This window comes from Vidua macroura, chromosome Z (assembly GCF_024509145.1).
Source record: "Vidua macroura isolate BioBank_ID:100142 chromosome Z, ASM2450914v1, whole genome shotgun sequence".
In the NCBI taxonomy this organism is placed as follows: Eukaryota; Metazoa; Chordata; class Aves; order Passeriformes; family Viduidae; genus Vidua; species Vidua macroura.
The window spans coordinates 41,141,941-41,154,636 of NC_071611.1; the positions used below are offsets into that span (position 1 = coordinate 41,141,941).

The window sequence follows — 12,696 nt, forward strand, 5'->3', positions numbered from 1 at the left end:
AGAACCTAAATAATGAAAGGGAATTTGTCTGAAGCCATCTCAATCAAGGTGGGTGCCTTAGGGGAGTTCAGGTAATGGGCTGAGCCAGGCTGGTTTACAGTTCTGGAGGAGTTCCCCAGAATGCTCAGGCAAGACCATGCAACCTTCTGGGCCCACATCTGATGTGCATCCAAGAGACAGAACCAGCAGTCTGAGTTGCTAGGACATTCAGGTTTTAATGAACACTTTAAATAAGCTGGGTATATATTACTAGCAATTATTATTAATAAAAACCACAAAGAGTTCTGCATTCACCAGTGCATTGTGCAGGAGGGAGGAAAGCCGGCTCCCACCCTTGTGGGGGCCAGGCAGCCTAACTTTGCTGCCCACTGGCCCCATCCCCATGATGCCAGGATGGCATCCTGGCCCCTCTGCCAGCATCTTTCTCCCCAACCTGCATGCCAGGGAGATGTGAGGCACTGTGCTGACTCAGCACCCAATCCTCAGCATCGGTCAGGCAGGGACAACCCCACTGCTGGCAATCCTCCCCGTGCACTGCCCACAGGCATTGCCCCTCTATGGTCCCCTGCCCTCTTCTCCCTATGTCAGGGACTGGCTGTGTTCCCCATGCTTGTGGACCCACATGGGTTCACCCACCAGCCCCCCAGGATCCCCAAAAACACACATACACACACTGACCTCTCTACCCCAACCCAGTCCCTCTCACCCACTTGGGTGCAGGGAACTCCCAGCTCTCCCAAGATAGCAGGCTCATTGTATACCCCTCTGCAAGATCCTGCAGAAGGGTGAGCCCTTGGGGAAAGGGGGTCCTGGATCCAGGGCTTGAGCCCTGTGGCCCCCGCAGGGGACCAGTCCTGCCGCTTGGGCAGTGCTCGGGGCATCAGTGTTATTGCACTTTGGTCCCCAGCAGAGACCCAGCCCACCTCCAGGGTTCCCTGCAGATCCCCAAGGCTGATCCTGGTGGGGTGGGTGCCTGAGTGCCTGGGCGGCACCATGGCAGCCACAGCACTTGGCACCATGGCCACTGGTGGCCACCATGTGCTGAGTGATGGCAGACCATGGGGATGTGCCAGGCTCCTGCACTGCCCAGTGCTGTGGCTGCAGAGGGGTGCAAGGGGCAGCTGGATTCAGCCCCACTCCCCAGGGTCCCCATCACTAGGACTGTGCCTCCGGCAGCTTCAGGCTGGGCTCAGCCAGCACGGGCCCCGGGGCTTTCTGGTGTTGGCCCCGATCGTGGCAGATGAGGCTTTTGGCCTCGCAGTTGAGGTTCTGGTAGCGGGGCGGGCTGGGCGCTGGCCGGTGGCAGATGGAGGCAAAGCTGAAGCTGAAGGGACTCAGGCAGCAGCCAGGGCAGGGCAGCACTTCGTCCTGCTCCAGCATGGCACCAGAGCTGTGCCCAGGCACCATGGCCGAGCACTCCGTCCGCTCCAGTGCTGCTGCACAGGAGATGCTGAGCTCAGAGAAGCCGTGCTCCAGCCCACTGCCCCAGGCCAGAGGTTTGCTGACCATCATGTGGTTGTTGTTGATGAGGAGCCTGTTGGGGGCCTGCACGTCTGGCTGCCAGGCCCGTGTGCCCGAGGATGCGGTGCGGATGAAGTTGCTGTTGAGGGGCAGTGGGGTGGGCTGCACCGGCTCAGAGCTGTCTGGGCCACAGTCCATCCGCTCCTCCGCCTTGGAGCTGGGGGTAGAGGCTCCTCCCCACGCTGGGGGAGGAAGGAGGGTGTGGGGCTGGGGGTCGTCAGTGGGATGAGAGGACCCCATACCCAGCTCCAGGCCCCCCCGGTGGGGCAGCTCAGGAGAGGAGGGCAGAGAGTGGCACTTGCGGGGGCTGGTGGTGGGTGCTGAGAAGTCACACTGCACCTCCACGGCGGGCTCAGGTGTCACAGGGTTGCTGAGCTGCAGCGGGGCGGGGGGCGGCAGGTCGAAGGTGAGCGAGATGACCGACTTGCTCGGCGTATCAAAGAGCTTGATCTTCCCCCCCTTGAGGTCCTCACGCTGGGAGAAGGGGTTGACACGGGGGGATGTCTCCTTGGACCTGGCCCCACTATAAGGCTCCAGCGGCCACAGCAGGGCGGGCGACTTGGAAGGGAACATGTCAGACTGGCTGCGGGACAGGCGCTGGTCTGGCTGCAGGTGCTGCGTCCCCAGCTCATGCAGGGGCGACTGCTCGGTGTGGCTGGCTGACCTCCTGGCCACTCCTGGGCGTGGGCACAGGAGAGTCTCACCAGCAGACAGCAGCTGCCCATGTGGGGTGCTACCGGGTGTTGGGCACCCAACAACATGGGGGCGCACCCCAAGGGAGGAACAGGGACCAGCTCTATCCTGCAGACCTCACACACCCCTGTCTCCTTCCCCTACAGCTGATGGGGTGGGATGGGAAACCCCATACTCCCCCATCTTTACACCCTGCTATGGCCTGTCCCCGAGGCGCCCACGTACCACTGAGTGTGGCTGCGGTTCCAGATGCAGGCAGACTCTCCCCAATGCCGAACAGGGTGGCCCTGGCACCCTCGGCACCCAGCTGGTGCTGCAGGATACTCTCCAGGCACTGCGTGATTTCCAGGAATGAGGGGCGGGAGGTGGGCTCCATCTGTGGGCAGGAGGAATTCCACATCAGGTCTGTGCCTCCTCAAGCACCCCAGGGAGCCCTGCACAGCAGAGGCAGCTCCCTGCTCGCCCTGTGAGCAGGCAAGGCAGCCTGTCCTGCCTGCCTGCCCTGGCTGGGAAGGGCAGTCGGTGGAGGTGGGAGTCTCACACTGCAGCAGTGAAAAGCCAGCTGGAGGAAGGCCGCTGGGCAGTCAATTCCCACCATGGTGCGGAAAGTGGTGACATCCAGACCAAAATCCTGCACCAGGGAAAGGAAGAAGAGTAAGGTTGGGTCTCCTGTGGCACCACAAGGCCCAGGGGACCTAGCATGGCTGGCCCCCTCCCCCCTGCACTGTCACGCAGGACGGTGGACCTGGAAGCACCCCAGTGGGGACACAGGAGGGGAGCACACTGATGTCACCCCAAACTGGGCTAAGGTTGGGGGATACTAGGACACAGATACCGCTTCTGGTCTCTGCCTGAATCCAACTGCCCTGTTCTCCTTTTCAGGCTCACTATGGGTTCTGCGGTTACTGGCAGAGACCATCCCTCCCTGGGCAGCAAGTGGAACACAGCACCCCGGCCCTAAGATGTGGGACCAATCCTGCACATGGGTCTCTGCCCAACACAGAATGACCCCCCCTTTTTTGATGAAGTGGTCCTAGCCTCAGTGCTACTACCCACAACTCCCCTATTCCCATCCCAGAGAGTCACCTCAGTGCGGGGCAGGTAGTCAGGGTCAGCTGGCACACGAGCAATGGTCTCGCACAGGATGATGCCATATGCAAACACATCAGCCTGCAGAGAGTGGGGAGTCATGGGGGTGCCCTGCAATCTCGAGGTGATGTGCCCACCACTCTGCAAGGCCACAGCTCTTCTCCTCCCTCTAGAGCCATACGGGGGGTCTGGCACCTTCTCACCAGAGGGATGCCCAATTCCTTCCCTCTAGGTGCATCCCAGGACTGCAAGCTCTGCAAACCACTGGCAGAACAAGCCTGAGTAAAACCCCACACAGTACCTCAGGTGAAGAAGAGCCTCACCTTCTCGTTGTAGATCTCCCCACGCAGCACCTCAGGTGCCATCCAGTAAGGGGAGCCCACCACGGCCAGCGGCTCCTTCTCACTGCCCTCACTGGGAGACATGGTGGAATATCAGAGGCTGCCCAGTTCCCCAATGTCCAACTTCCCATCCTCCTGCTGCAGCAGCCCAGATCACCATCTCCATCTCCCTTCCTGAGCTAAGCCTTTTCCATGCACTCTACAAACTCATCTCTCCCCAGGTCACACCACCCCCTTCTCCATCCCCTCCTAGCCATTCCCAAACTGCTTCTGGAGTCCCCCCTGCCAGGAAGTATCTCACCACCCCCATTTCTACCCTTTTAGCTGCATCCCCAATGTCCATCCCTCTCCAGCTTCTGCCCTGAGTGGGCTCCAGGGATGGGGATGGACAGGTGGATGCTGCCCACGTACCTGTAGGTGGGGATCTTTTCTGCCAAGCCGAAGTCACCCACTACAGCTGTGTAGCCACTGGCCTCGCAGCGCACCAGGCAGTTCTGTGGGCACAGGAGGACCTGTCACACCAAGTGCACCAGCCCTACTTCCCTGGCCACCAGTTTCAGGATGCCCCAACATATCACAACCTCCTGCTCCCCAGCCTTCCATGTCTGGGGCAGCAAGGCTGCAACACGGGTATGGGATAACAAGGGCAATGCGGTGCCTTGGAACATCCTGTACCTTGGAGGTGAGGTCACGGTGGAAAATGCCCTTGGAGTGCAGATAGTGTAGGCCATGGGCGATGTCGAGGGCCAGCTTGACACGCATGGACCAGGAGAGGGGCACAGGGCTGTCCAGCAGCTGCTCCAGGTTCCCACCGTTGATGTACTGATGGGAAGAGCCCGGCCATTGCATCACAGCATCCCTCCCCCCCATAACACTGGATACCCATCTCTCATCCTAATGCATATTCCAACCACCCCACACCACAGCCTCCCAGTAGGCCTTGCCTGCACATGTCACAGGCCAAGAATGTGTCCTCATAGGTATCACTGTCCCTTCCCCAGGCTTGGAGGAACCCCGAGACTCATGGCTGTTGCCACACTCTTACCTCTGTCAGTGCATGCAGCTGTCCCTGGTGCACACACACCCCCATGAACCTGCGAGATAGAGGGTAGCTGTGGTAGGGACTAGCCCCAAGAGCTTATCTAGTGTCAGCAGTAGCTCCAAACCCCCAGGCTAGGGAAAAGGGGGGGCCAGCAGTGAGGAAGCAGGTCCTACCTGAGGATGTTGGGGTGTGAGAGGCGGTTCATCAGCTGCACCTCCCGCAGCATGTTGCCCCGGTTGCTGGTCAGCTTGTTCATCTTCAGCACCATGATCTGCCCCGACTGGCGGTGCCGCACCTGGAGGGGGATGCAGGGAAAGCTGAGCCCCACGTACCTCTGCAGCCCCCATGGACACCAGGCTTCACCCAGCTCCCACCCCAGCCCAGAGAGGAGAGCTAAGCATCCCATGACACCCCAGGGACCACTAGTGCTAGGGGGGCACTTTCCCCACATCTCCAAGCACTCCCAGTACTGATGACACACAGCCCCATCCTTCCTGGGGCTTGTCATGCTCCCTCCACCATGCTACACTGCCCTGAACTCTTGAGAGGCAACAACAGCTCCCATAAGCTGTGAGCCCAGCTCTACTGTAATAACAGGCAGGTACAGTATTGGGGAGCATCAGGAAGGATTTGTTTTGGGTCAGCAACACCAAGCCAGACCCTACCAGCATAGGGTGGAGAAAAGAGGGGGTACACTGCCCCTCTGAACCAACTCTAGGTGTGGCCAGCTGTAGTGCTTGACCCTAGTCTGGCAGGGCATGGAGCCTGGATGAGCTGTATATTTAGCCAGCCCCAGCCCAACACTGTCATGTGATCTGGGTGCCTGATCCCCCACCAAGAACAGCAGCTGAAGCATGGCCAAGCACAGACACCCCATCCATCTGCAGCTCCCTGGCATGTGCAGGGCAAGGGAAGAAAATGGGATGCCCTGACCTAGCACTGTTATGGGGGGGCCAAACCAGTGATGAGGGTCCCCTCCTGAGCAGGTGCTGGGGGTGGGATGCCAATCCTGCCTCAGAGCAGCAGCTGCCTGGGGGTCAACCCAGTGGATCCCAGCTGCCCCCCAGCACACACAGAGCTGTGCACAGAGGCGCAGGCATTCCTCAGCGCTGCCGTCAACTCCCTGCTCTTCTCCTTTTTAGTCAATGCTGGCTGAGGCTGCTGAGCCAGTGCCAGCCCCTGGCCAGCCTCACAACACCCCCACAACACCCCTCACATCAGGGATTGCCTTCCCAGGCAAAACACAAGGTGTTGGCTGGAGGCAGGATCCCCAGCATCCCTATCCTGATCACAGCTTGGCCCTTGTCCCCACCACAACAGAGGGAGGCTGGCATGCTGACCCCTCCAGGGCTCTCCTCTCACCCCATGGCCAGCACTGCTCCTGGGGTGCATGCCATGATGGGGATCTATCCAGCAGAAAATACCCAGGGGATGGGGCAGCAGCACATCCCTTCAAAAGGCTCTGGGGAAAATGAATGCTCTATGAAGGTCCTTCTACATGTCTGTGTGCACTGATGCCAAACCAGTCCCAGTCAGAGTGGAAGTGAGAGGCAATAACTAAGCTGTGCCACCACCAGCTCATTGAGCTCATGGAGAGGCTTTGAATAATTCAGCAGACACCTGCCTGTGGGCACCCCGCTCCAGTTACACCTGTGTCACCTCCAGCCAGCCCCAGACAGCCAGCTGGCACTCCTGACACACCAACAGGGGCCACGTGACAGCAGAGCTCAGAATGGACCCTGGACGAGTGGGAAGGGGACACCCTGGACACCTGCCACCACAGGCCCCTATCCTGGCACCCCACCATGCTGCAGGAAGAAGGGAGGGTGGATTTCCCCATGCCTCCTCCTTGCTGAGCACCGGACATACTGAGCTCCTGGGCTCACGGAGAGCCTGTCCCAGGGTCAAACTGCAGTGCCTGCTGTGGGGAGCACCCAGCAGGTGCTAATGGTGCTCCAAATAATTCCTGTGCTCACTACCCTGCTCACCATTGCACAGCAGCACCTGGAACTGCTGCCAATGCCATCCTGACACCCTAGGACTCCTTGGTCACACCTGGACCAAGGGCAAGGGGCAATCCCACCCCATCTCACCGATCTTTCCTCCACCCCATCCCTGTAGGTGGGGCAGCTGAGGGCAGCACCAGAAACAGAAACTGGGCTCTCAGCCAGACTTCAGTGCAGGGCTTAAGGAGGTGGCCTGTGTGACCAAAGTAGGGTGGGCACAGTCTCCCTTGGTCCCTCCAGCTCCCCATGGAGCCAGGGGTTGAGGAAGGCAGAGCTTGGACAAGGCCAGCAGGATCCGCAGCCTTGCCAATCCTCTGACACTGGGTGCTGCCCAGCAAAACCCATCATTCCTGCCCTAGCTCTCCTGGTGGCAGTGTTTCCTTCCCTTCCCACGCCATGAGGGGCTGACAGGACTGGCTCAGTCAGTTTGGCTGGCACCAGCAGCTGCCAGACAGCAGGACCTGGCTCAGTGGCACAGGCAGGCTCATCCCCGCTGGGATGACTGGAGGCGGCAAGGCTCCGGTGCCATGTGCCCATGTCAGGAATGCTGCACAGCATGCACAATGTTGGCACTTGGTGGCCATGTGCCGTAAGGCTGGCCAGCTCCCTGCCAGCAGTGGCGGCCCTGCATCAGGGAGCAGCATCTGGTGGACATCAGCTCAGCCCCACATGGCTGGGAGGTGCCCGTGGCTTAATTCCTCATTAAAAAGCCAACTGCCATTGGAATAGGCTGAGTGCAGTCACATGGGGTTGGACACCTTAAGACTGGAGGAGAGGCAGCCTGGGAGAGGGAAGGTCTGGTGAAAGCTGCTTCTTCAGGAATTATCCTGAGGATCCCAGGAGCTCTTGTCCAGTACAGCCCTGCTCCAATGTCTTTTTCCGTGACTCCATCCCCATGGGGCATGATGTCCTTGAGGCTGCCCAATGAGCTCACCTGCAAGACCCCGTTCTACCATCTCCCCTGCAGGGCCAGCCCATACCTGGGACAGCAGGGAAGGAGTTATACTCCCTTTCTATGACTCCCACAAGCACTGGCCAGTTTACCCAGTCTGTCCAGGAGCTAGCACCAGCATAGCACCCTGGCCACCCTCTGACACAGACACAGCAGCAAAGGGCATGAGCCATGACTGCAGGGGGCTTGAAGCTACTAAGGAGGTTTCCACCCTCACCGACATCCAGAGAAGGCAGCAGGCAGCACAACCTCCTCGGGCAGGAAGGTGTCCCCTCTCGCCTCTCTCATGCACTCTGGCATGGTGCCCAGGAATCCCAGCAAATTCCCCGGAGCTTAGCTCAGCTGGGCAGCCTGTGGGGCTGCAGGGGGAGGGCAGGAAACAGGCAAGTCCTCCCTCCTCACCGATGCTCCCTGTCATCCCACATGGCTGGTCCACGGGGCACTTCACGGGGGTACTGCGGCTGAGCCAGGGTGCCGTTGGTCCCCATCCCATCTACCACCAACACACAGGGCTGGGGGATGGGCCGGGCTGGCGGCAGCCCCAGCTGGGCACAAGGGATCTGAGCTCTTTTAACAGCGGAAATTAGAGTCTTATTTAAAGAGCATGCTAATCAGAGCAAGCAGATGGCCTGCTCCCTCCCCACAGCCTGCACTCCCATCTAGACATGGGGCAAAGCTCCTTGACATCCCCCCATCTGGAGGTCTCAGCAGCCATCCCCCCTGCAGCCCACACTGGGGATGGCCTGGCACACAGCCCCACTGTCTGCATATTCCCTTGACCCCTGCCGCACACAGGCAAGGCACAGTCACACAGGGACACCATCCTGCACCTGTCAGCCCAGAGAGTTCTGTGGGGAAGACAGGAGGGGGGCAAGGGAACTAGCAGTGCTATTGGTAACCCCACAGCCACCCACAACAACTGCATCTGAGCTCACAGGAATCCCAATAACACAACTGGGTAGGACTGGAAAACATATTCATCAAATGGAAAAGGCAGAATCAGTCAAGACAGACTTTCTCTGAGGAAGAGACAAAGCATCTGCTCCTGGAGGGTGTTTGAGTATCAGCAACCCCCACCTCCTGTTCTCCCAGGAGCGGCACTGTGGGCACAGCAGAAGCCGGGTCAGTGCCAGTGTTACACAGTGGTGGCAGATCACTGGCTGGCCTGACTGGCAAGCCTGGAGCATGTCCTGTGACAGAGCAGGAGAGGGGCTGGCAGCTCTCCAGGTGGTCAGCACACCATGTTTCCTGTGCCCAGGACTCCCAAGTGGCAACTGCAGGGCCAGGGCTGCTCCCAGCCTTGCCATGGCTGGCTGACCTTGGCTAATTCACTTCCTCCCTGCTTGCCTTAGTTTCCCCATCAGTGTCACACTGCTTCATTCTGCTGTGTAAAACAAGGCAAGGTCCCTGATGAAGGGCAGCAGATAAGAGGAAGGGACTTGCTCCATTAGTTGCACTGGAAAATTGGAAGTAAATAGAAAACCCCAAAGGTTGGCAGGGAAGCGAGCAGAGATGGGCAAGTGACAGTGATGTCAAAACCCTATCCTGAGCTCTGCTCATGCTGGGAGCTGCTGAACCACACAAACACACACACACACACACAAAATGCCATGGAAATGGGGCGATGGACAGAGCACATCACAGAGCTGCACCCTGGGAGATGGCATTTCCAAGAGGATGCGCAACATCAGGGCATGAGGCTGAGATTCAGATGAGTGAAGGCCTCTGAATACAGCCCCAAGGATGCTGCCCACAGCCCCTGTGTCTGCTGCAGACAACACACGGGAAAGTAAGAGAGGGATCTGGGGAAGAGATGCAACAGTGGTTTAAGGGCTGAAGAAAATGCCTGGCACAAACAGACCTGGCTCACTCTGCTCAGTCAACTGGAAATAGAGAGGTGGCTTCCTGCAATGTCTGTGTATCTGAGAAAATGGGGGGGCTATTGCCTCTGAAATTGCACAGGGAAAGGCAATGAGAACCAGCTGCTCCAGAGGGAAAACAGCCCTGCTCTGCAGCAGAGTGGGGGATCAGCTATGAACAAGCGCCATGAAAAAGAGCAGCTTCTTGTCACTGGTGTCTCCTGTTTGCTCTGGACAGCCTTTCTGAGAGAGGTGCTTGACTGGAGGGGCTAGCTTGGGACACCAGGGCTTGGATACACTGAGCCCTTTGGCTTTCATGCTGAGAAGCCAGTCAGATGCTTGTCAGCACCCTGCCTGACCCTGGCTCAGCTTCACACCAGGACTGAGCTACCTGTACAGGGGCAGAGATGTCAAGGTCCCCTCCCTGTCCCCCTCACCCACCAAGGCTGGAATGACGTATGGCTCAGCAGCCACATAGAGCAGATTCAAGTGCCCACAGCCTTGGAAAGCTACAGAAGGAACAAGAGAGGTGGGAGGAAAATGGGTCCTGGGCTGCCCTGCCAAGCTCTGTTCTCCTTGCAAGCTCTGGTGGCCAAACCCCAGCTCAGATCTCAGGCTTACCCCACCATCCTTCTGAGCTCTTGGACTCAACCCAACGCATGAGCACAAAGCCCCATCTGGCCCCCTCCCATTCCTGCTTCCTTGCCACCACATGTCAACTATTGATCCTGATCCCCTTCCCACCCCTCAACCTTTGCCAATCCCCCAAATCCTACATGCCAGCGGCCCCACAAGAACCTAAACAACATATGGGAGAAGGAGCATTTTGTGGCTCCCATAGAGACTGGAAAAACAAAGAGGCAAGAAGAGGCCATGGCCTTGCTGAGACACAGGAATATCCATTATTAAAGAGCCATATCCACGCTTGACATTATTAAATGCCTCCCTCTGCTCCAAGGTGCTGCTGTGCACTCCAAGCCAGAGATCAATAGCAAGAACCCAGCCAGCAGGGAGGTCATGGCTCCACTGGGAACTCCAGGAGGGAGCATGGAGGAGAGGGACCTTTATGCACATTCTCTATGGCCCCTCACTGGACACCTCTTTTGTGGCTGAAGAGGAAACGGGTCTTGGGGTCTCCCTGCTGAGTGGGGAATGGTGTCAGGGCTGGAGAAGGACCCCAGGGTACTGCCAGGATGTGAATGCCCTAATGGTTGTGCTGCCTGTGACCTCAGTGACTGTGGTGGCAGGTAGCGGGGGTTGTGCCCAGCCCTAAGCCACTCTTTGAGGGACATAAAGCCACTAGATCACCACTTAAGGGCAGTCCTAGCCCAGTGGCTTATGGTACCTTAACTGATGTTGAGGCTCAAAACAACACATGCACACACCTCCCCTCTGCCGGGAGAGGCAGTGGTGACAGTGAGGCACAGCCCTTCGTCCCCAGCAGCAGTGCACTGGCCTGGCAGGATATTGCCACCATGCACCTCTGTCTCACTGTTGGAGACACTGAGCTCCCCACCAGCACTCACACACCCCTATCCTGGGCATGGGCCGCACACAGCATCCCCAACCTGACAGTACCAGAGAGGATGGAGGACAAAGGCAGCTCTGGAGGCTCAGCCAGGAGTCAGCCCCGTGCTCTTCTACGGCATCACACCCCTGTCCCACATCCAAACACCTTCGTGGGGAATCCTGCACATCACCTGCTCAGCAGGCCCGGCAACGCCGGACATCACCTTGGAGTGGCTAGGAACACTACCTGGATTCCCTGCCACCGGCACACCCCGGGCGGGCTCGGTTGTCCAGCCTTTTGACATGGGTCCCCGGGGCTCGGCTGCCCGCCACCCGACCCCCCGCGCAACCCACGGGGCAGAGCTCGGAGCGCTCAGACTCCCCGGCTGTAAACAGCGCCGGCGCTCCCCTCCCCCTGCTCGGGGGGATGGAGGCACAACGCCCCGGCCGGGACGGGGCGAACGGCGGAGTCCCCACGTCCCCTCCGCACGGCATCGCCTCGAACAGCCCCCAGCCTCGCCCGGCTGCTGGGGCTGGAGGGGGGGATCACAGTCCTCAGCCGAGGGCGCGGCCGGGGCCGCGCTGTTGCCGCGGTCCCGGGGGACGCCCGATCCCGGCGGGATGCCCCGCGGCCCGCCATCCCCGCTCCCGCCCCACACACCTTGAAGACCTCGGAGAAGAAGCCGGCCCCAATCTTCTCGCAGTAGAAGTCGTCGATGCGCGCCAGGGTGGAGACGGCGCTGCGCAGCGCCCGGTACGAGGAGGGCCGCAGCCGCCCGCAGCCCGGCCACGGCCCCGCCGCCTCCCCCTCGCCATCCCCGGGCCGCCGCGGCAGCTTCTCCCACTCCATGTCGGTCCCGCCGAGCACCCCCAGCGCCATTCACATCCTCCCCGGGGCAGCCACGCGACCGGGGCGCCGCCGCTCTCCCGGCCTCCGGGGCGATGCTAGCGGCGGCGGCGGCGGCGGCGGCGGCGCGGGGCGGGCGGCGCTCCGGGGCACTCCGCGCTCATGGCCCGGCGCCGGCGCCCCCCCGACCCCTGCCGCGGCCCGGCGCTGCGCCTCCGCCGCCCCGAGCGCTGGCACCGGCGGGGCGGGGCTGGGGCGGAGACAGCCCTTAACTCCTTGGGACCCGCCGGCGTCGCCGCCGAGCCCGGCAGGAGATCCCCCCTCACCGCCTTGCCCCGCTCCGCCCCGACGGGCAGCGCGGGGTCCCGCACGCCCCGATGTCCGCATCCACCGGCGCCGGCCTCCGGTGAGTGCCGAGAGGGCGTCTCCCTACGCGCCAGGGTGTGCTGTGAGGCCCTGAGATCCCGGGGCAGGGCTTGGGCACACCCCACGGACAGAGGGCTTTGACTGTCCCCAACCCCTGGATGCGCCTTACAGGCGTGGAAGTCTTCCTCCCCTGTGTCCCACCTGGATGCACACTGTAGGTGCGGAACTTTCTTTCTTCCCTGGGCCCTGCCGGGATTCCCCTTTTAGCTATGGGACTCTCTTTGTCTTCGTAGCACCCAGTCCCTGATGGATGGACAAAAGGCATGGAGATCTGATCTCTCCATATAGCCAGCCCCACCCTATACAGTGTCGTGGGACCAGTTCCCCATACAAGTAGCTGTTGGCAGTTTGAGCCCCATTGGTATAGGCTTGGATCCTGCCCCTTGGATCAGGGGCTCTGATTCTCTCCGT

At 60.2% G+C, this 12,696-nt stretch overlaps 1 protein-coding gene across 1 annotated transcript; it reads right to left on the reverse strand.

The window, feature by feature from the left end:
• Window positions 1-191: 191 nt before the first annotated feature.
• TESK1 (testis associated actin remodelling kinase 1) lies at window positions 192-11,955 on the reverse strand. Its single transcript, XM_054002656.1, has 10 exons — window positions 11,674-11,955; window positions 4,860-4,981; window positions 4,690-4,738; window positions 4,320-4,466; window positions 4,056-4,138; window positions 3,627-3,717; window positions 3,301-3,384; window positions 2,756-2,845; window positions 2,440-2,590; window positions 192-2,198 (listed from the first exon to the last, which is right to left on the reverse strand). Exons 1-10 carry the CDS (start codon window positions 11,890-11,892, stop codon window positions 1,156-1,158), a joined length of 2,079 nt encoding a protein of 692 aa, XP_053858631.1. The 5' UTR covers window positions 11,893-11,955; the 3' UTR covers window positions 192-1,155.
• Between the last annotated feature and the right edge of the window lie 741 nt (window positions 11,956-12,696).